Genomic DNA, 23,942 nt, shown 5'->3' on the forward strand with positions numbered 1-23,942 from the left:
CACAAGGATGGCGAGCCGAGAGTACACCATAAATCATTCAACAAAAAAGACAAACTAACAAAAGATTAGCAAAAGAGAAGCACAACGTAAAACAAAAAGCAAAGCTACTGTTAAGGACCTAAATCCTTAACGTCGATTTCCACACACAATCAAGAAACGAGTGTTGACGTTGTCGAGCGCCCAACGTTTGGGTCGGCGACTTGAAAGGCAAAAGGGGCGGCTGAGCGCGAGATTTACTCGTCGGCAGCCTTAGGAGATGTTTCTTGTTTGCTACTCAATTGAGCCAAAATAACGATAGTTTCATATATTGATTGAATGAATAAAATGATAACAACCTATCCCTATTTATAATACTAGAATACTAGCTTAGGGAACAAGAAAACAAGATATAGAACGATACTATGAATCAAAAGATAACTAAACAAAAGATATGGAAGATATGCATTAATGTCTCGTATCGTGGATGTGTTTTTTAGGAGCAGCATCGAGACGTACTACCACGCGCAGGCGCCGACCAAGCTCAGAGACAACTACGACGTGTACACGGATTTTGTGGAGGGGGTTGGCTATTTTAGTAGTGTGGTTTTGGTGGCGATAGTAAGAAAGATGAGTGAAGGGGAGGGGAAGAAGAGTTTGTTTGGGGAGACGGCGGGTGACAACCGTTTGGATCAGTATTACCGAATGCTGGCGGTTTTGGGGACTTTGAGTTTGGTTGGATTTTGGGTCATGGCTCCGTGTTGCATAGGCAGGGTTGACAAATCACCCGCGAATGATGATGATGATGATGATGATGGTGATGATGATGATGATAGTAACAGAGTTCGTGACCAATCTTCTTGTTGCTTCGGGCGTTAATTAAACATGCGCATATAATAAATTATTTTATGATAAAATAAAATAATATTATAATTTAAAATTAAAATAATAGAATGAGTGTAACAACCTTTCGTGTGCTGTGCTGGGGATCCAAATCCGTTAATTAGCTCTGTTTTTTTTTGTCTTGCGTTCATTATGTAATTTTTTTTTGTAATAATAATGTTAAATAATACTTTGGATTTTATCATGTGTTGCTTTGTTAATATTTAAATACATACTTCTTTTATCCTCTTGTATATATTAGGAATTCATGTCATCATCTAATGATATGCGGCAGAAATTACAAACAGAAAAACAAATCTACACTCATATCATCATATAATCAATACTCCCTCCGTCCACCATTTAAAGAACCATTTTGCCATTTTAAGAATTCATTTCATCAGATAATGATATTGCGCAAAATTTACTTGTTATACTATATTTTCTCCATGATTGATTAGTATCCGCAAGTAAACCGCTAGTTTCGGTATTCACGTTCGTTGCCTATTTGATGCAGGAACAATTCTCCGCCACCAAGTTTAAAGGGAGAAAGCTAGGAAATCTAAGATTGTTAAACCAAGAGTGTTTTCAAATGTTTAAAATATTACGACCTCCTACAATTTTTTCTTCAATATATAGATATATGGGCTTGCATTCTTTTTATATACTTAAATTAATTAAAATCCAACAATTGATTAAAGTTTAATATTCTAATTTAGTTAATATATCTTTCTAAGCGAGATGTTAATTATTTTATTCTATTGTGAGAGGTGGAGCAGGGGTGGAGGGGGAAAAGTTGATGAGATCCTTACCGGTTTTTTATAGTCCTTCGATTTGAGAAAATGATATTTAAAGATTTAAGTAGAGCGGAAATAATTAAAAGAGAGAACCATGAAGTAAAAATTAGAAAAGAGAATGAAATAATGAAGTAATTATATTGCATTTTGTTATAAAAATGACTTATTGTATGTGCAAGAGTAGTATTTTTAAATAGATAAAATAATGTTAAAGTTGTTTTGCTAATCACTGATTAACTAATCAAATTTCTTCTGATATTTTTGCCGTTATAAATTGCAACTTTGGTCCCTTAATTTTACGTAAGTTACAAATATAACTACTTTTTACCCTTTGACATTTTATTCTTCATTAATTCGCCTCACAAGTTTTAGTTTCTCTGACTTCTTCCCAAATATAACTGCAATCCCTAATCTCCTAATCGCAAGAATGAAAAGACCAAAATCTCCCTTGCCTCCGTCCCCTTCAACCCCTCCACCGCCGCTTCACTGCCAATCCTTCACAAAACTCATCACTTCCGTTTCCACAAAACGCCGCAACATTCTCCAAAATCCCCTGCCATTCCCCACCGCCGCCGCCGAGATCAAATGGAAACCCCTCAACATCAGCAAATCCGAGCTCTATCTACCGCTCACGTTCCCCACCGGCCAGACGTTCCGGTGGAAGAAAACCTGGCCGCTGCAGTACACGGGCCCAATCGGGCCCCACCTCGTCTCCCTCAAGCAGCTCGATGACAACGGCGTGGGGTATTTCTGTCATTTCACGGACGATGAGGACCGCGCAAGGACCGAGCTTTTCGATTTTCTGAACATGGGCGTTTCGCTGAATTCGATTTGGGACGAATTTAGGGCTGCCGATTCGAGGTTTGCTGAGCTGGCATTGCATTTGGAGGGGGCTAGGGTTTTGCGACAGGATCCCTTGGAATGTCTGATTCAGTTTATTTGCTCCTCGAATAATAATATACAGAGGATTACGAAAATGGTTGATTTCATCTCGTCCAAGGGAAGATTTCTGGGGAATGTGGGAGAATTCGAGTTTTACGAGTTTCCGTCGATTGAAAAGCTGGCGCTGCTGTCGGAGGCCGAGCTTCGAGACGCTGGTTTTGGGTACAGGTAGACTTTGATTTAGCTTGTTTGAAGTTTATGTGTGTGGATTTAGATTTGGTTATGCATATTTGATGGAATTCTGATAGAAACTTGCATTTAATTGCATACATATATGGATATTTCTTGATGGTTACTTCATAGCTGTGCTTTGATGAGCTATTGGTGTAGTCTTGCTAATGATTTGAGTTAATGAGAATCTATGCGATTTTTCCTTTTTTTCTTATTTATTGGGTTTGAAAAAGTGGGTAAAAATGCAGCCTTGATTCAAGAATTTCTCTTTTAGTAGTCTTGACAGTGTAATACTATAGGTTATCAAAAGTTTTCATTGTTTCCCTTCTCTCTCAAATTGATTCAACTTGTTGCCACAATGCATTTGTAAATTTGTTTTGAAAAATGGATCAGGGCTAAATATATTGTTGGCACTGTTGCGGCTTTGCAATCGAAGCCTGAAGGGGGTCAGGAGTGGCTTGCTTCTCTTCGTAAACTAGATCTTCAAGAGTCGGTTGGCGGTCTCTCAAGTTTACCTGGTGTTGGCCCGAAGGTTGCTGCGTGCATTGCTCTTTTTGCTTTGGATCATCATCACGCAATTCCTGTTGATACTCATGTGTGGAAGGTTGGTTAACCCATCCCAGTTCCTCCTGCTTGTTGTTTCTTATTTTGGGAAAAGAGAAAAGAGAGATCATATGTGATCAATTTTACTAATATACATTTGCAAAAGATCGCCACCAGGTATCTCCTTCCTGAACTGGCAGGCACCAGCTTGACACCACGAATCTGCAGTCGTGTTGCAGATGCTTTTGTGAGCAAATATGGGAAGTATGCTGGATGGGCGCAGACCCTGCTTTTCATCTCCGAACTCCCTTCTCAGAAAGCTATGTTGCCACCAAGCGCCTGGGAGACTGACAAAGAAGAAGCTCGGTCGAGATTCAAGTCAAAAGCGAGGCAGTACAAGAAACATAGGGAATCCCCCGCAGCAAAAGAAAATTGATTGGTAAATGAGAAGTTTAGAGGGAGACGGCATTAGCGTTGCTGAAAAGGGCAAAAATCGGGGTTTGTTGCTTACAAGTAGAAGCAGCTGATCTGGACATGGTGATGGTTTGTTTCACTGGTTCATGCTGAAACTGCTACAGAAGCTTGCTTGATCTTGCAAATGTAGATTCAAGAAATGAGTATTTAGGTGATGAAACAATATATTCTTTCTGTACAACGTAGATTCTATGTTACTCATTCATGCAAGTCTGCTATGAAATAAATAGTGTGAGAGACTTGATTTTTGTTTACAATTCATGAATTGTAGCTTATGTGAAAATGCAACTATTTTGTATGAAAATATATTTATAATATGTTATCTGACTTTTTTAAAAATTTATTCATAATAAAAAGTTGTCTATATAGTAAAATTTGTAAACGTGTTTAATATGAAGCTTGAAAAAAGTGAATAGATCATCCACTATATATGTTCTCCTATTGTTGACTTTTCTGTATGGCTTCCTACAGTTTATATTTAGGACGGTCCAACTCAATTCTTATAGTTGAGTACATTATTGGGATTCCATACAATTTATATTTAGGCCGAACTCAGTTTCTACGAGGATATGATTAGAGTGCACTATATCTGCATATACATTCTCTTGTATTGTCAATAGTATCAGAAAATTATATAGTGAATATCTGACTTGTCATTAGTCCAACGTGTAGACACATATCTTGTCGAATTGATTAAACAATTTATGTGTTTATTTGGTTTATGTTCGTGATTGTATGTTTTGTTTTGCTAACATGTGAGTGTGTAGAAGATGGATAGGGAGATGGAACAAGACCAAGTGCAAATTTTGTGACTGACGAAATTCAACTTAATAATGAAGATGTTTTGTGATAATTTTATTGTGGTAATTTTATTATGGTGAAACAAAACAAAATGAAATAAAGATTGACAAGAAATTGTTTAATTATGCCATTGTTAGTATGTTATTGTTACAGTATCTACTGATATGCCTAGAGGATTGCCCCCTTCTTCGTCAAACATCACTAGCAAGTTATCTCTAGGCTTCAAGAATGATCTTGGTATGTGATACCTGCAAAAAGTTTTATGTATTTAAGTTATAACAATTGATCATCAAGAAATGACACTAATTTTTAAAAGACAAAACATGACAGTAAAAAAGATGACAAAACAACATACAACCAAAGACAATGAAAACATTTCGATTACCATATTTGTGAAGGAGAGCCTTGAGGGTTGAGAAATGAGATCCAATATCGACCTATGCTTTCACCATTGATCCAAACTTGTCCTTTCCCCATTGTCCCCAAATTTAGTGCAACTGGATCATTGCCTTTGGGTGCATCAAATTTTGACTAAGAAAGAAAATGCAATAAAATAAATTAATTACTTATATTGTTGGAATAAATTAATATATAGGGCAAACTACCAGCAAAAAAAACTATAAGGATTTGGTCAAATTTTATTCTATCCAGCAATTTAAAAAATCAGCTGGAAAAATCACAAATTTGAATTAGTTCATAATTATTCCACAATAAAAAAAACGATCGATATCGTGTAATTAGAAATTTCTTCATGAATAGAGGACATCGTTTATGTCGTCATGGAATAATTACGAACAAACCTAAATTTCTTGTTTTTTTTGTCAATTTGCCCTCAGAACGATGTCGATTTAATTAGTACGTACCTTGTACCACTTCAATGGATGAGAAGATGAGCAAAATTTGTTCCATTTTGCTCTTCTTGATCCATCTTGTGTGTAAACTTGCATGCTTTCTCCCTTTAACCCAACCTTTGCAGTGCAATAAATCCAATAAAATAGTCAAATTTCATGAAGGCGTTATTTAAGCAATTTTGGAACGGGTGATGTCGTAAATTAGAGGAGGATCATAGCATGATCCATCTCAAAATGAGACCATCCCACACGAATTCATACATACCTGATATCCCCATGAAAGGTTCCATAAATCTTTATCTCCAATTCTCACATTCTCCAATCCTGATGCTCTACGCTCCATATATGCTCCTGAATCCTGTAGTGCCATTTTTTAAACCAAGATTGATTTATAATTAATTTTCACAAATTACAGTGTTACAAATAAAAAACAATAATTTTTACCCTAAAGATGTTTAAATAAACTTGGATAACAGTAATTAGACAAGAAAATTCCAATCATTTCTTAAAAATAAAACGCTCAATCCGAAAAACCGCAAGCAAAAGTTCATGGTATATACCAAAATTCCACATAACAAAAAGAAAACAAAAACCTAAACAATGTGTCTTGAACATGAGCACAATATCACAGTCCACATAACCACAAATAACAACGAAATCATAAAATTCACGAAGTTAAACAATAACAAAATCACAGTCTTAAACAATTAAGCGAATTTCAAAACTTTAAATGAGTCATATATTGCACCAGTTGACTTTATAATAAATCAAATACAAATAGAATTGAGTCAATTTACCGGTAATCCAGTCATTATGCTTAGCAAGGAAATGTCGTTTACTCCTTTTCTCAATGTGACTTTTTTCTCCAAAATGAAACTTTGATTTCTGTATAACCCATGTCCCGTACCTAAATCAAACAATATTGTTGTTTTAATTTTCTACATATAGTAGTTTTCTTATAAGGAGATTTGAAGTAATAAAGTCAATATATTATCTCACCAATAAATTTGCCATTGACAAATATGCGCAACACATGACCAAGAGAATTTACTCTTATCGTAGTAGACTGCTCCTCAGATTGCTCATAACTGCAAGGAAAAATAGGTCAGAATTTTAAGTTATGATATAGATTCATTACTATTTGTGCTAATGTGACAAACATAACAAGTTAGATGAAATAAACTTGATTTTTTACCTAGAAGTGTACCATAGATAATCAGATGTATCTTTGGTGGTGTTCATTTGCTCTAGCAAAATATTTGATTTCAAAGAGGTCTTATCAAACACTGCAATAGATTCATGCAATTCTTCCCATATCTCTTTTGAGTCCAACTTCACCACTGGTGTCCTTGTTCTTGTACTTTCATTACTGCTCACCTATTCAAGTATTTAAAGGATAAGATGATCACACGATCTCAATTTAAATCAATCCTTCATAATCTATCAAAACAAATAATGGAGTCACTTTTATTATCGTGGTTGACCAAGATATCTAAAATCTTGTTAGTAGACGGTACATATTTTAACATAAAATAGATAAGTACTAGAGAAAAATGATTGAAGTACTGTTAGTTAAAGGCCTGATATGTTACCTTCGCTGTGTTGAATGCCTCTATTTTGCAGTCTGGTAATATGCTAATTGATTTTCGAGGAATTTCATATGTTCGACTTTGAAATTGGATGTTTGCATCGTGTGCCCCGTCTGTGTTCACAAGAAATGCTGCACATTCGTCTCTCTCTCCCTTGTATACATAGGCCTGTTAATTTTTGAGAAAAAAAAATTATATTTCTCAGTTCTCCTTGCTCATAATAAAACTACTAATAACTTTTTTGTTTGATAGTTGACGAATTTACTTGTTGCAATTCGCCCAAAGAGATTATAGTTTGAGTTCCATATAGTAGGGTGTTTGAACATTGACTGACTGCGGCATGAAGTTCCTTCAAATGTCCCCATTTTGGTTGTCTGATCAAACCTATGAATTTTGAAAAATTAATCAGATGCAAAAAGGAAAGATGACATTTAAATCATAATTTATGGTTGATCTCACAACTTTAATTTTCAAGTTTGTGAAAATTTTCCAAAGAAGTCCACATCAAAATTAATATGAGGAAATCAAATATGATGTGACAAGAAAACAAAGTTATTCTATTTCAAGTGTTAATTAAAACAACGATGATTTATCTGAAATGATGTGATTTTGTTTCACAATATATTTAATTTTATCACATCAATTTCGATTTTGATGTTAGTTAGTTAGTTACCATATTCGTCTAGTGGAGCTGGATCATAGTAGCTAGTTAGCTCGAATGCAGAACCGTTGCTTCCGAAATTGGTACCACCGTGAAACTAGAAACCAAGCAAACCATGTTATAATAGTATTGTTGAAATACAAGAGGTAATACTAGTGTTGAAATGTTCAAAAATTCGAACATACCATGTAATAATTGATGTAGCTTCCATTCATTTTTACTATGAATAGAGCAACGTGGTATGCAATGTTTTCAGCCGATCTGATTCTGGGGGCATTGCCGTACACATCATAGCTTCATTTTAAAAAATTGTAGGTTTATACATCTCATGTATTCAAATAATTTATAACAATACAATGGTAACAAATAATACCAATAATAATAATAATAATACTTTGATCCCTTACTAATGTGTCCAGTTTTCAGTCCAAATTGCTGGCTTATTTGGGGAATTTGGTCCTACAAATGTCTCCCCACATTTCAATCCGTTGCAGGCATTAATCTGCAAATGTTTTGAAATATATATAGACTAGATTAGGATAACAAACTTTAATTAAATTTGAAATTTAATTATTAATATAGACAAAAAAGTATATAAGCATATGGTGCCGTTAATAGCTATATTTCTTTATTACAGAAAAATATTACCAGAAATTTAGAACTTCATAACACAGTTTAAAACCATTCTTTTGTCACACAAATAATATGTATGTTCAATCAAAGATTTTATAGTTCTTTCTTATTGAACTGTTCACTAAAAAGCATACATATGGATATCAAAAGTAATGGATCTAGATCTATATTCATATTTCTAAACATGTTTTTAACATGTTACCTTGAAATTCAACTTGTGGGAGTGCTGATTGCAAAGCTCAGCAGTCGAAAATTAAATTATACTATGGTACAATTGTTTACCACATCAATAGTACATATATTAATTCACAAATTTTCATAATATGAAATACTAATAAATTGAGAAAAATCAAACATTAGGATATCGAGAAATGGACTTTACCACGGGATCCGGAGCATCGTCTTGCTTGCACATAAACCATGGCACACCGGTCTGGAGGCCCACAGCCATCGCCGCAGCCCAACGGACATAAGGTGGCCCTTTGTCGCCAAAACCTCTTTCCACATTTTGATATTCGTTTTCAATCTGAATGATCATCCCATTTTTATGATCCATTAGATCGCATCCTTAGAAATTGCGCGCTATAATTATTCATTTTCAATGTCTACAATAATTGAAAAATAAGAGAAATAAAGAGAGAAATTGAACCTGAGATAGTATGATAGGTCCTCCTTGTGAGGCAAATAAATTCTCGGATTTCATTATATTCACTATTTTCGTGACAAAATTTTGCATGTGAATCTGTCCCATCAAGGATAAAACAGAAATAAATAATCTTTTATTTACATTGTTATGATATAACTGTATACTAATATTGGTACTAAGTGTAACTGTGTAACACCAAGGATAGCAAAAAGATACATACCTTAAACGGTTCATTATCGGAACGAAATACAATGTCGGGAACATCATGGAGCCAAAATGGAAGGCCTCTATAGCACATGCTATTAAGTATTAGTTGTGATGCAATGTTGATTAATCTTCGACTAATAGATCGGAAATTTGAGTCTGGTTAATTACCCGTATGACCATTCGGCCTCTATAAAAGGCCCAATCCTTAGACAAACATAAAGGCCTTGAGATTGAACTTCCTTGATAAATCTCACTATATCGTTTCTTCCACTGAACTCATACTGAATATGAGTGAAATATACTAACATATAAGGTGTTTGAAAAGTTGAGATATAAAGTGGAGTTGTAATCATGAAGTAATATACACACATAAATGGTGGTATCCTGTCTTTAAAAAGATGATCAATAAATAGTCAGTACCTTTCCTGGCTGAGGCTCGTGTAGATTCCAAAATACATAGGTATCAATAGCATGAACTCCTCCTTGTTTAGCTTTCGATATTAAAGACGGCCACATCTGTCCAAAATAGAATAGAAAAATAGGATTATTTTGATACCGAACTAGTATTATGCATATTTCTTGTTGGTACACGTTTTAAATAACTGGCATTTATATATATCATCATAAAAAAATCATGAAATTTAGTCGAATTTTAATTTGTTCAACGCACTTTAAATGACAAAACACAATTTTAAAAACTCTCAACTGTCCTATGATGGTATTTTTTTGTAGACAAATTCAATGCTTAATTGATGCACACCCGTCAAATTTTGGTGTTGTCAACGAATAATATAGGGTTAATGCATATGCATTGATGCAACGATGAGGTAGCATACTGTTACGGACTCAATTCCCACATCGGTCGTGAGAACAACTGATGTGGGGTATATAGACTAAATGGGCTCTCTCTCCTAACAGACTAGTCTTTTGGGATGAGTTCTCCCGTTTGGTCTGTATCAATTGGTGCTTTCATTGAGAGCCCAAACGGCTCGGAGTGGTGGCCGGGCAACGAACTCGCCGTGACCAATGAGTGCGTTTGGGACCGCTCGGAGTGGTGACCCACGGAGTGGTGGCAGGGCAAAGAATTCGCCGTGACCAACGTGGCCGTGACCAACGAGAACTCGGAGTGGTGGCCCACGGAGTGGTGGCCTGGCAAAGAACCAGCCGTGACCAACGTGGCCGTGACCAACGAGGACGTTGGCCCTTAAAGGAGGGTCGAATGTTACGGACTCAATTCCCACATCGGTCGTGTGAAACAACTGATGTGGGGTATATAGACTAAATGGGCTCTCTCTCCTAACAGGCTAGTCTTTTGGGATGAGTTCTCCCGTTTGGTCTGTATCACATACATATATGTGTGTGTGAGAGAGAGTTTATACATCAGGAGTGCTTCTTGGATAATGAATAGAGCCAGAAAAGAGAAGCTTCCGCTGGCCATTGATGATGAGCGACCTTCCATCATACCTCACTTCGCCACCACCACCTGCCACCGCCGCCGCCGCCATGGCCAGCACCAGCACCAACACCAACGCCCACCCCAACATCATCTCTCTACAAATTATACTATCACGCAGATTATGCACGAAGCCAAGTTGGTTAATTATAGCATAAGAAAACACATCAAGTCAAAACAGGATTCAAGGAGAAGATATAAGTAATATAGATAGATGGAGTAAATATATAGGGACAACGCGAAAATGCTGCATTAATTAAAAAGATCATCAATACTCTGAAAACGATTTCTTTTGTGTTGAGTGATAATTAAATTTAATTTTTCTATAACGTTTATGTGTAACCACTTTATATACTAAATTAATTAATTTATGGGAATTAACTCAGAGCACGTGTTGCATTTAGTTTGTTTATGCATCCACAAAATGGCATTTTACTAATGAATAAAGATAATTTTATTTAAACCGATTTTCTATTAATTTATTGTTTCCTTATTAAATTGCTATTTTTATATTTGTAAGGATAATACTAATTGTTCTTTTGAGTTTTTCCATTCATAAAATCTATGATTTATAGAAATTCCAAACAATAAAGCAAATCTAAATTGAGAGAGATATTTTAAAATTTAGGGATTTAGAATGAAAGTCTCTACAAAAAATTCCAAAATTTAAAAATTGGACTTAAATGAAAAACTCTACTAGAAAAGAAAAATGAAATATGGTGACTTGTCCGAAAATCTCTTTGAAATGATAAGTGATAGTACTATTATTAATCCAAAGTATGAATACTATTTTAGAAGAAAGGTAAGAATTTATATTCATATTAGAAAATATGGGTAATTGGAAGACTATTTTGGTACTTTCATCAAAATTATTAAATATTCCCCTTTATATAATTACATAAATTGATCTCGTGGTAATGGTATTAACACTTTATTGGAAATCAATCAAATAAGGGGTGCTACGGATCCAATTTTAATTAAGCAATCTTTATATAATTACATAAATTGATCTCGTGGTAATGGTATTAATATTACCATAGAATATATATAGTAGAATATAATATATATTCTATGTCTGCATTTTGTTGTTAATTTGCTTGGGATTTTATGATTAATTAGATTTAATTTTTTTATTGATTTTGATTTGTTACTAAAATGGTTTAACTTTAAGAATGGAGATTTTCTTCTTCACTATGATAGATCATAGATGGATATGTGAATGAGAATGATTATTAAGTAATTTTTGTCTTTTATTATAAATTATTATATTTATTTTCGTTTCATGATTTTTAAGTTAAGATGTAATTAACACAAGAAAATCGATTTTAATCATTATCAATTAGTTAGATGACAATGCTAAAAAAAATAACTATACATACATTTTGAATTTTTTGATGAATGTGTAATCTTCAATTTTTAGAATTTTAATAATCAAATATTTTGATGTGGCTCACAAAACAGGTCTGATGTTTAAGCCATTTCATTTGTTGTATAAATGTCAAAAACAATTGTGATAGTTTCAGATGTAGAAAATTTAGTTACATAGATATCACAAAATTATGATACTTATATTGTGGTGAAACAAAACAAAACAAAACAAATTAAATGAAGATTGAAAAGAAATGATTAATTATGCTACTGCTACTGAAACAGTATCTACTGATATGCCTAGAGGATTGCCCCCTTCTTCTTCAAACATCACTAACAAGTTATATCTGGCCTTCAAGAATGCTCTTGGTATGTGATACCTGCAAAATACACATGTATATAAATTATAACAATTGACCATCAAGAAATTTCGCTAATTTCTAAAAAATCAAGTTAAAAACATGACGAATAACAACAATAGGGTAGCAGTTCAGAAAAAAAATAGCTACAAAAACATTTCGATTACCATCTTTGTGAAGGAGAACCTTGAGGGTTGAGAAATGAGATCCAATATCGACCGATGCTTTCACCATTGATCCAAACTTGCCCTTTCCCCATTGACCCCAAATTTAGTGCAACTGGATCATTGCCTTTGGGTGCATCAAATTTTGACTAAGAAAAGAAAACGCAATTAAAAAAATTAATTACTTATATTGTTGGAATAAATTATAGGGCAAACTATCAAGAAATATTGCGAAGTTCAGTAAAATTTTATTTTGTCCTGCAACTTTAAAAATCAGCAAGAAAAATCATAAAGTTTCGATTTGTTCCAATCATCTCACGGTGAAAAATCCGGATGCTGACGTGTAATATACCGTTGATATTTTTAACCAAACAGCGCGCTTCATTTATGAAAAAGACATCGTTTTCGTCGATAGTGATATCCACACATGATATTTCGGCTAACAAATCGTATAGTCTTACCAAAAAATAATCAAGAATAATTATAAATAAATCTAAATTTCATGATTATTTCGACAATATGCTCTCATATCATTGCTGATATTAATACTTACATACCTTGTACCATTTAAGTGGCCGAGAAGATGAGGGAAATTTGTTCCATTTTGCTTTTTGTGATCCATCTTCTGTGTAAAGTTGCATATTTTCTCCATTTAACCCAACCTTTTCATTTCAATAAATCCAATAAAATAGTCAAATTTCATGAAAGCATTTAAGCAATTTTGGAGCGGGTAATGTCGTAAATTAGAGGATGATCATAACAAGACTTTGGGTGCAATAAAGTATAGATTTTGATCTTGATCCATCTCAAAATGAGACGATCTCACACGAATTTATACATACCTGATATCCCCATGAAAGGTTAGATAAGTCTTTTTCTCCTATTCTCACCTTCTCCAATCCTGCTGCTATACGCTCCATATGCGCCCCTGAATCCTATAGTACCATTGATTTTTCACTATTACAAATTTACTAATGAAAAAAATAATAACTTTTACCCAAAAAAGATGTCAAATAAACTTGGATAACAACCTTTAGACAATAAAATTCTAATCAATTATTTTAATAAATGAAACACTTGAACCGCAAAACGTGGAGGAGAACAACGCCTAAAACAACATCTAAGCAACTCCAAAATGCTCAAGGACAAATAAGGTCAAAGTCCACCGAAACAAGGACAGAAAGAAAAGACGAGTAATGAAGTATGATATGGTCTCAATGACAATCTCAAATTGAAATAAATAGCGAAGGCAGCACGTAATAACCCTAAACTCATAACCCTAAACTACATTAGTCCAACAGCTTTGGGGGATTGAAACGAATCCTATATTGCGCCAACCCATGCCTACTGCCTACGAAATTCAAATGATTTAGTCAATTTACCGGTAAGCCGACCATTATGCTTAGCAACGAAATGTCGTTTACTCCTCTTTTCAAAGGAGCATTCTTCTCCAAAATGAATCTTTGATTTGTGAAAGTCCCATGTCCCGAGCCTAAATAAAAACAATATTATTGTTCTAATATATATAAAGATTTATAACAATAAAGTACATGTTATCTCACCAATAAATTCTCCATTGACGAATGCACGCAACACATGACCTCGAGAATTCACTCTTATCATAGTAGACTGTTCCTCAGATTGCTCATAACTGCATATAGTAATAGAAAAATAGGTCAAATTTTCGAGTCATCCAGTTTAATTGTTGAATATATGACAATCATAATAGGTTAGATGAAATAATCTTGATTTTTTACCTAGCAGTGTACCATAGATAATCAGATGTATCTTTGGTGGTGTTCATTTGCTCTAGCAAACTATTTGATTTCCAAGAGGTATTACCAAACGCTGCAATAGCTTCATCCACTTCTTCCCACATCTCTTTTGAATCCAACTTCACAATTGGTGTCATTGTTCTCGTGCTTCCTTTACTGCTCACCTATTCAAGAATTTAAAGGATAAGATGGTCAGACGATCTCAATTTAATCAATGTCAGAGTATAAGCAATCACACATTGATGTTTAGAATTTAATGTGTTACCTTTGCTGTGTTGAATGCATCTGTTTTGCAGTCTGGCAATATGCTAATTGATTTTCGAGGAATTATATATGTTTGATTCTGAAATTGGACGGTTGCTTCCTTTGCACCATCTGTGTTCACAAGAAATGCTGCACATTCGTTTTTTACTCCCTTGTATACATAGGCCTGTTAAATTTTTAAAAAAATAAATAAATTTACGAGTTCGCCGTTCTCAAAATAAAAACAACTTTTTATTCGATAGTCGAAGAATTTACTTGTTGCAGTGTACCCAGAGAGATGTTTATTTGAGTTCCATGCAGTAGGGTGTCTGAACATAGATTAACCACTGCATGAAGCTCCTTCAGATGTCCCCATTTTGGTTGTCTGATTAAACCTATGAATTTCGAAAAGTTAATTAGATGCAAAAAAGTTAGTTATGTTAGTTAGTTACCATATTCGTCTAGTGGAGCTGGATCATAATAACTAGTTATGTCGAATGCCGCAGCGTTCCTTCCGAAATTGGTTCCCCCGTGATACTAGAAAGTCAAACAACCATGTAATGTAGTCGAAAATACAATTGGTAATACTAATAGTAGTGTCAAAATGGTTGGAAATTCGAACATACCATGTAATAATTTATGTAGCTTCCGTTCATTTTGACTATGAATAGAGCAACGTGGTATGCAATGTCTTCAGCCCGTCTGATTTTGGTGGTATTACCGTACACATCATAGCTTCATTGTAACAAAATGTGGTTTATACATATCATGGATCCATATAATTTATAACACTAAAATAGTAGTAGTAGTAGTAGAATAATAGTGTAATATTTGATATCTTACAAATGTGTCCAGTTTTCAGTCCAAATTGCTGGCTTATTTGGTGAATTTGGTCCGACAAATGTCTCTCCACATGTCAACCCGTTGCAGGCATTAATCTGTAGATGTAATGAAAGATTTATAGACTAGATTAAGATATTCACTAAGCTTTAATTAGTTCATGTTACATTTTAATAAGTTAATATACTCCATACTATACAGATAGTACTAGTAATAGCTAAATTTGGAAATTCATAACACAGTTTAGAACTATGCTTCTTGTCATACATATAATGTGCATTGTCAATCAGGAATATTTATCTAATATTCTTTGATTAAACTTGTATCGGGATTTGTTTGTATATCAGATTGGCACATATGTGTATGTTGAAAATACTTACTCCGTCCCATAAAAATATATGCACTTTTTATTTTCGTCCGTCCCACAAAAATATGTGTATTCTATTTTTGAAAAGTTATATCAATTTAATAATGTAGGTCACACTGTCCACTAACTCTACTTTAACTATCATTCTCCTCATCTCTCTTACTTTATCATATCATTCTCCTCCTCTCTCCTACTTTACCAATTTTATCTTAATTTTCATGTCATCTCATCCACCCATATTTTTATGGGACAGAAGGAGTATTATAATCACTTATTGGATTCGATCAAATTATAGAAACAAACAGCACAACTATGTGTCAAGTGTTCATGCTCAATGCGTAATACTAAAGTCATCTTCAATCATACGCTAAATCTCATTTTTAGTATAAAATTTTTTTCTAATTACACTGCAAATTCAAACTCATTTTTGCATTTTTCTATACACCAAATATGGGTCTACTACAAAAGTTGTGCAAGACATATTCTCAAAAATTGTACTCCACAAAATTTGAGTTTGGTGTAAATGGTTAGAGTAAATTATTTTTTGTGTGTGACATATAGTCGCAAATGGGTTTGAGTTTTGTGTAAATGTTGGAGATGGCCTAAGGTACAACAATCTTGAGGCCCACGAGACATTGAGAAATGGTTTGGAGATGGCATAAATGGGTTAGAGATGACTATCCCTCCGCCCGCGAAATGTTATCTACATTTAACTCTGCGCGGGTTTTAAGAAATGTGAAGAAAAATGAGTGGAAAAAATTAGTGAAATGTGGGTTCCATTATTAGTAGTTTTATAATAGAACGTGAGTATAATGAATTAGTGGAAAGTGAGCTCCATTTAACAAAAATGGGAAAAAGCAAAGTGAACATCATTTCATGGACGGACCAAAATGATAAAAGTGAACAATATTTCATAGACGGAAGGAGTAATTTGCAATTTCTCGTATTATGAATTACTCCAATATTTTGAAAAATCAAACATCAATTAGGATATTGAGAAATGGACTTTACCACGGGATCCGGAGCATCATCTTGCTTGCACATAACCCATGGCACGCCGGTCTTGAGGCCCACAGCCATCTCCGCGGCCCAACGGACATAAGGCGGCCCTTTGTTGCCAAAAACCTTTTCCACATTTTGATATTCATTTTCGATCTGAATTCATATCATTTTTATTATAATAGACTATGATCCAATTACTCAATACAACGATATATTAGACAAGTGTCTTTATAATCTATGGTGCAATTATTTATGTTCAATGCCTAATATAATTGAAAAAAAAGAGAGAAATTGAGAGAAAAATTGTACCTGAGATAGTATGATAGGTCCTCCTTGTGACGCAAATAAATTCTCAGATTTCATCATATTCACTATCTTTGTCGTAAAATTTAGCATGTGAATCTGTTGCGTCAAGAGTGAAATAGGAATATTATTTTATTTACATTTTTCGATTTAACTAACAAGATAGTGTAACACCTCTTTCTCAACTACCAAGAATTGAAAAAAAGATACTCCCTCCGTCCCACATAATTTGACCCAGTTTTCCATTTCGGGACGTCCCACATAATTTGACCCATTTCACTTTTACCATTTTTGGTAGTGGACCCCACATTCCACTAACTCATTCCTACTCACATTTAATTATAAAATTAATATATAAAAGTAGGACTCATATTCCACTAACTTTTTCAACTAACTTTTTATTACATTTCTTAAAACCCGTGCCCGGTCAAAGTGTCCCAAATTATGTGGGACGGAGGGAGTACATACCTTAAATGGTTCGTTATCGGAACGAAATACCATCCCGGGGATGTCATGGAGCCAAAAAGGAAGGCCTCTATAGCACGCAAATTACTAAAGATGAGTTACGATGCAATGCCCATTAATCTTGAACTAATATGTCGGAATTTCGAGTCAGTATATGGTTAGTTACCCATAAGACCATTCGGCCTCTATGAAAGGCCCAATCCTTAGGCAGACATAAAGGCCTTGAGATTGAACTTCCTTCATAAATCTCGCTATATCGCTTCTTCCGCTGAAGTCATACTGAAATTTCCATAAAATTAGTACATTAACCAAATATAATGTGTAAGTTGTTTGTAATGTTGAGATATAAAGTAGATGTAGAACAGTACTAAAAAGCAAGTGATATACTCTTTCTGTTAAAAATGAAATATGTTTCTTTTTAAATTTTCTAAATTGAAAATAATACCATTTGTACCTTTTCATCTATCTCATTTTACTCTCTTTATTAGGACAAGGGAGTATATATAAATATATATGCACAAATCTCCTAAGAATAAAATCACTATACATACGCTCTCCGTCCTAAAGAGTATGTACTCTTGGTTGTACACGAGTTTTAATGCACCATTGTTAAACTAAGAGAGAAATGGAAAAATTTTTGATTAAATTATTGTTACTAGAAAATGAGTCAATAGTCGTACTTGTCCTGGCCGTGGCTCGTGTAGATTCCAAAATGCATAAGTGTCAATGGCATGTAGTCCTCCTTCTTTAGCTTTAGATATTAAAGATGGCCACATCTGTTTAAAATCCGTATAAGTGGATAGTATAGAAAAATATGACTATTTTTATGCATCATATTAGTCCTTCTATCTATGAAAAACTAGTGTCATTTTATCATTTTAGGATTTCCATGAAAAATAGTCTCATCATAAAAATAGAAACTCTCTCATATTTTAATCACTTTATCTCCTCTCTCTCTTACTCTCTCTTTTTTTTCTTTCTTTCTCTTACTTTACCTAATTTTTCTCTCATCTCTTTTACTTTATCAATTTCTCATTTAAACTCGTGTCGTCTACAAATATGACTATTTTTCGTAGACGGATGGAATATCATTTTTACATAATATACCATTGCTTTGATTATGGCATGATAGGTGGAGTAGTACTTAGTATTATAAAAAAACTTGATTTTGTTTTCAAGTGATATAGCACTACACTGCAAACTGCATCTTTATTACAAACGGCAAACTAAGTTACATCCATTAGATTTCCAAATCTGATGTCTAATAGATGATAAATAATGTCAACAAAATTGAAACTAAAACATATGAATATCAGGACTAAAACATATGAATGTCAACTTGCTGCATACAAATGTCAATTTGACATTATACTTTTTAATCTTGATTAATATTATTTGTACATCAAATCTAAAAATCTAATGGATAAGATTTAGTTAGCAGTTTGTAGTAAAAATGCAGTTTGTAGTAAAAATGCAGTTTGCAATTGATTACATATGTAACTATGCAACTATGCATATGAGGGAAAGAGATTATACATCGGGAGTGCTTCTTGGATAATGAATAGAGCCAGAAAAGAGAAGCTTCCGCTGGCCATTGATGATGAGCGACCTTCCATCATACCTCACTTCGCCACCACCACCTGCCACCGCCGCCGCCGCCATGGCCAGCACCAACACCAACACCAACGCCCACCCCACCATCATCTCTCTACAAATTATACTATCACGCAGATTATGCACGAAGCCAAGTTGGTTAATTATAGCATAAGAAAACACATCAAGTCAAAACAGGATTCAAGGAGAAGGTAAGTCATACTATAGATTATAGATAGATGGAGTAAATATATAGGGTGATGCCGAAAATCTTGCATTTATTAAAAAATGTCACCAATACATTGAAAATGCTTTCTTTTGTTTTGAGAGAAAATTATATTAAATGGTTGTAGAACGTGTATAGGACTTGCAATCCAATTGTAACCACTCTGTACACTCAATTAATTAATCACGCGTTGCATTTGGTTTTGTTTATGCAACCAGAAAATGGCATTTTACTATATTATATTGTGATTCTGTTTCGCAGATTTATACCATTTCACAATATTTTATTTATCATTGCGATTAAATATTAGAGATCATCTGGTGCAAGTGTGCAACATCTTTTACACACACTATCATGATAAGTTGACCCCACTATATCATTTTATAAGGGCATCACAGTGGGGCGCCCTAAGGCGCCACGTCATCAGTTTTATCCTCCTTCCCCCACCTGCAGTGGAGCACCTTATGGCGCCACATCATCATTTTATTGTTTTGTTTAATTAATTTAAATGTTTTCAAATAACAAGTAACGAGTAAATAAAAAACGTCTAAATAACAAATGGCGACGCATTAATAAAAAAAAGTTACACCATTCAACTTACAAAAAAAAACAACTAAGTCGGTGCAATTCCCAACTTCCGACGCAGCTCATCGATTAACGCCCGGAGATATTCGGCTTCGTCGGGGTCGGTACACTTCTTGAGGGCCTTGTGCGGCTGCAATAACGTCCTCGCCATCGACGCTGTTGCCAACGACTCAAAAGCGGTAGCCGTCTGGGTCGGGAGCGTTTCCGGGAACGGAGATGGGTTTGCAGCGGTCGAGGATGAGGTCGCGGCCGCCTTCCCCTTGGCCTTCGCAGCCTTGACGCCGGGCGGACGCCGGGAGGACACCGGTGTGCCGGAACTCCCTTCATCCACGTACGTCCGGTTGAGGTCAACCGGGTGATTGCCGCTGCCGCTGCTCGTGTAATCACCAGCTTCGGTGGTCTTCGTCCTCCTCGGCGCACCAGTATGCAGAATTCCACCTTGGAACTTCTGTTTGTCCCTCAAGAGCGCCCAGATGGCCTCGTGCTTGAAGTCGCCGTACATCGACCGGTACGACAACAGCGCTTTAGCGCGCACGTCGCTCAAGCTCTCGCCGCTCCCCTGTGCCCGCGTGAACTTCTCGAACTCCGCCGCGTACAATTTCACTTGCTTCTTCACTTGATCCCAGTGCTTGCGGAGTTGCTCACGTTTGCGCTTGTACGCGGTCGGCGGCTTGGCCTCATTGTAGAGGCCGGCGATGCGCTCCCAGTACGCGCCCTGCGCTTCCGATATATCTACCCAACACCGGGCCAAAATGAGGGCTTCGTCGTCGGTGTAGTTCATACGGCCGGGGGCGTACTCATCGCAATTTCCGGGAGGCGGCAACTTCTGCGCCCGCTGCCGGTTCCGCTTCTTTTTGGCTGGGGCGGAAGCGGTCGTGGCGATTTCGAGATCGGCCGCTGCGGCGTCACGGCGGGAGGGAGCGCTTGGTCGGTTTGGAGACGGCTCCATGTCAGACAACCCGTACAATTCCGTACTGAAATCGGGATCATACTGGGTGTCGGCGTCGAACGAACGATATTCGTCGGGTTCTGTACCCGGCCAACGCGTCTCTCCGCTAAACATAGGACTATTGGGACTTGAATCCATTTCGTAGTAATTATGTAAATGTAATAAGTTTCGAAAGTGAAATCGTGAAATGAAATTACAAATGAACTCTATTTATAAAAAAACGAAACTGCGTGCCATCGTCCGCGTCGATCGTCCGCGTAGCCCACAGTGGGCCGGACGATGGCGCGGACGATGGCCTATCGTCCGCGTAGGCCGCAATGGGGCGGACGGTGGACATCGTCCGCGCTATACTACGCGCCCTTAGTATAGGGCGCGACGATCGTCCGCGGCCTATGTCACGCATCCGCAATGGGGCGGACGATGGCAGGCGCGGACGATGCGCGCCATCGGGCGTGCCATCGTCAGCCCCATTGCGGATGGCCTAATATACTCTTTTCGTCATATCATAAATGATATATTTAGATAATCAACACGAAATTTTAAGAGATGTTATTTTTGGGTGTTAGGTGGAGAGAGAAAAATAATACTAGCACTAAATGTAATCGGTGATATCTACAGGACGATCAAATGCATAAGGGCACTCACAGCGGCGTCCCGTTGCTGTCTCGGAGAGACGAGACAGCAATGGGATGCCGCTGCAGGTCTTCGGTCTCGTCGCTTAGCTCGTGGGAGAGGGAGGGTCGGCGGGCCATCTCGCTGCGCGCCAGTGCCACGTGGCGAGCTCTGGCACGGGGCGTGACGCCCACTCGCCGCCCCGCGAGTGGGCGTCGTCATTGCTGACGCAATAAATATTTTTTAAAAAAAAATTGATTTTTCGCAAAAAAAATTAAAATTTTTAAAAATTTCAACGGTAATATTACCGTTTTTAAACGGTAAAAAAAATCCATTTTTTCTGTTTATATTCTATAAATACTCCTGCTCTTTCATTTTACACACAAACACATTATCCCTCATCTTTTTTTCTTCTCATCACTATCATATCATCTCTTTTTCCTCTCCAATTCTTCTCCCAAATTTAATTCATTCATGGATCCATTTGAGCAAATGCGTCGAATAATGGAAGAATCGCTAGAAGAAGAGCGACGTAGGGAGGAGGAGGCCGCCGCGGCACATCAAAAGCGACCCCGAAAATACATACATCGTGACCGGGAGGAAGCCGCCGCAAAGTTAGTACAAGATTACTTTTGTGAGAACCCGGTATGGGGAGATATCTACTTCCTCGTCGTTTCCGCATGCGGCGGGAGTTATTTCTGCATATCGCAATACATTGACGGCCCGGAAAGAGTACTTCCAAGAAGGGTTCGACGCTACTGGTCGTCCCAGTCTCACGACGCTGCAGAAATGTACTTCAGAAATTTGGCAACCGTTAGACGATCACCGCATCACTTTCCATGATTATGCAGATTTCTATAAATTGTGATATTATGATTTCAATTATGTATTTTTCGTATTTTCGGATGTTGTAATTTTCGTGATTTTTAATGATTTTATGAATTGTTAGTATTAATTTAATATTTCACTGAAATATTAATTGAATTTGTTAGAAATAAAAATAAAAAATGAAATTGAATGAATAGTTAAGGGATGAGATGGTTAAGAGATGGATTAATGCATGTGTTGTCTCTTAGTTAAAAGATGGGGTAAAAAGTACAGTGAGACCCATGAATAGTGAAGGGATGAGACGGTTAGGAGGCGGTATTGAGACACGGATGTGGATGGCTGAATGTAGTGTCGTATTCCAACAATAAGTAATAGTTATTATTAGTATTATTATTATAATACTCCTTCCGTCCCCAAATAATATGCATTTTTGGGACGACATTGATTTTAATGTAAAATTGATAGAGTAAGGGAGATGTAGAGAGAAAAGGTAATTAAAGTATTGTTAATGAAGAATAAGTCTCATCTTATTAGAGAGAAAAGACTTTCCAAAATTAGAAAGTGCATATTCTTGTGGGACGGACTAAAAAGGAATGAGTGCATATTCTTGTGGGACGAAGAGAGTAATAAATAATACTTCCTCGGTCCAAAAAGTATATGCACTATTTCTTTTTTAGTCCGTTTCATAAGAGTATGCACTTTCTAAATTTGAAAACTTTTTTTTCTCTCTAATGAGGTGTGACCTATTCTACACTAATACTCCATCCGTCCCCAAAGAGTATGAACTTTGGGTTCGGTGAGTTTTAATGTATTATTGGTATTAAAGTAAGAGAGATGTCGATACATAAAGTTTTATAAGTATTGTTAGTGGAAAATGAGCCCCACCTCATTAGAGAGAAGAGAGTTTCCAAAATGGAATGTTCATACTCTTTAGGGACTAATGAAAAAGGAAATATGACATACTCTTCAGGGACAGAGGGAGTAATTACTTTTTCTTTTTACCTCTCTCTTACTTTACCAATTGTGCATTAAAATCTGTACCCAACTAAAAATGCATACTCTTGTAGAACATACTCTTGTAGAACCGAAGAGGGAGTACTAAATAATAATAATACAAATGGCTAGAAAACTGTCTATGTTTGGTCAATTTTTTTTATCACTCCTGCATTTTCAGAAATGATTGATTATATCATGACTGTTAAAGGTTCTCAATTGTTCCATTGTGAAAAAATTTGGCGTAACACGTGTCTGAGTTTATTGACGTGATGCACATAAAAACTAAAATGTTAAACTAAGTGAAATGAAAGATGTTTAAATAGTCAGACAATTTGTTGAAATCTCCCTCCGTCTCTAAAGATTAAAGAATATACATTTTAGGTTTGACACGAGTTTTAATACAAATTGGTAAAGAGAATTGTAGAGAGAAAAAGTAATTAAAATATTGTTAGTAGAGAATGTGTCTCATCTTATTAGAAAATGCATATTCTTATGAGACGAATTAAAAGATAAAGAATGTATATTTTTGTGGGACAGGGGAGGAAGTATTATTTTTCAAAATAGAATTCAAGGAAAAGGTAAGTCGTTTAATTACAGATAGATGGAGTAAATATATAGGGCAATGCCGGAAATATTGCGTT

The 23,942-nt window shown here is 35.8% G+C and overlaps 3 protein-coding genes across 3 annotated transcripts; 1 reads left to right on the top strand and 2 right to left on the bottom strand.

Moving 5' to 3' along the window:
- Window positions 1–2,023: 2,023 nt before the first annotated feature.
- Window positions 2,024–4,102, top strand: LOC121760357 (N-glycosylase/DNA lyase OGG1-like). Its single transcript, XM_042156039.1, has 3 exons — window positions 2,024–2,765; window positions 3,162–3,372; window positions 3,478–4,102. The coding sequence occupies exons 1-3, from the start codon at window positions 2,083–2,085 to the stop codon at window positions 3,745–3,747; spliced, it is 1,164 nt and encodes a 387-aa protein (XP_042011973.1). The 5' UTR covers window positions 2,024–2,082; the 3' UTR covers window positions 3,748–4,102.
- A 617-nt stretch (window positions 4,103–4,719) lies between these two features.
- LOC121772327 (beta-galactosidase 16-like) lies at window positions 4,720–9,689 on the bottom strand. Its single transcript, XM_042169384.1, has 17 exons — window positions 9,594–9,689; window positions 9,342–9,454; window positions 9,187–9,253; window positions 8,970–9,062; window positions 8,703–8,846; window positions 8,095–8,189; window positions 7,873–7,981; window positions 7,700–7,784; window positions 7,292–7,410; window positions 7,030–7,194; window positions 6,633–6,814; window positions 6,437–6,525; window positions 6,235–6,344; window positions 5,703–5,795; window positions 5,450–5,554; window positions 4,972–5,117; window positions 4,720–4,834 (listed from the first exon to the last, which is right to left on the bottom strand). Exons 1-17 carry the CDS (start codon window positions 9,687–9,689, stop codon window positions 4,720–4,722), a joined length of 1,926 nt encoding a protein of 641 aa, XP_042025318.1.
- Window positions 9,690–12,256: 2,567 nt separating this feature from the next.
- LOC121772333 (beta-galactosidase 16-like) lies at window positions 12,257–19,153 on the bottom strand. The gene is made up of 18 exons (XM_042169397.1): window positions 19,049–19,153; window positions 18,193–18,288; window positions 17,679–17,791; window positions 17,516–17,582; window positions 17,054–17,146; window positions 16,754–16,897; window positions 15,379–15,473; window positions 15,162–15,270; window positions 14,988–15,072; window positions 14,812–14,930; window positions 14,558–14,722; window positions 14,275–14,456; window positions 14,080–14,168; window positions 13,900–14,009; window positions 13,360–13,452; window positions 13,075–13,179; window positions 12,521–12,666; window positions 12,257–12,374 (listed from the first exon to the last, which is right to left on the bottom strand). The coding sequence occupies exons 2-18, from the start codon at window positions 18,286–18,288 to the stop codon at window positions 12,257–12,259; spliced, it is 1,929 nt and encodes a 642-aa protein (XP_042025331.1). The 5' UTR covers window positions 19,049–19,153.
- Window positions 19,154–23,942: the final 4,789 nt, after the last annotated feature.

The sequence above is a fragment of the Salvia splendens genome, chromosome 2, assembly GCF_004379255.2.
Source record: "Salvia splendens isolate huo1 chromosome 2, SspV2, whole genome shotgun sequence".
Taxonomy (NCBI): Eukaryota; Viridiplantae; Streptophyta; class Magnoliopsida; order Lamiales; family Lamiaceae; genus Salvia; species Salvia splendens.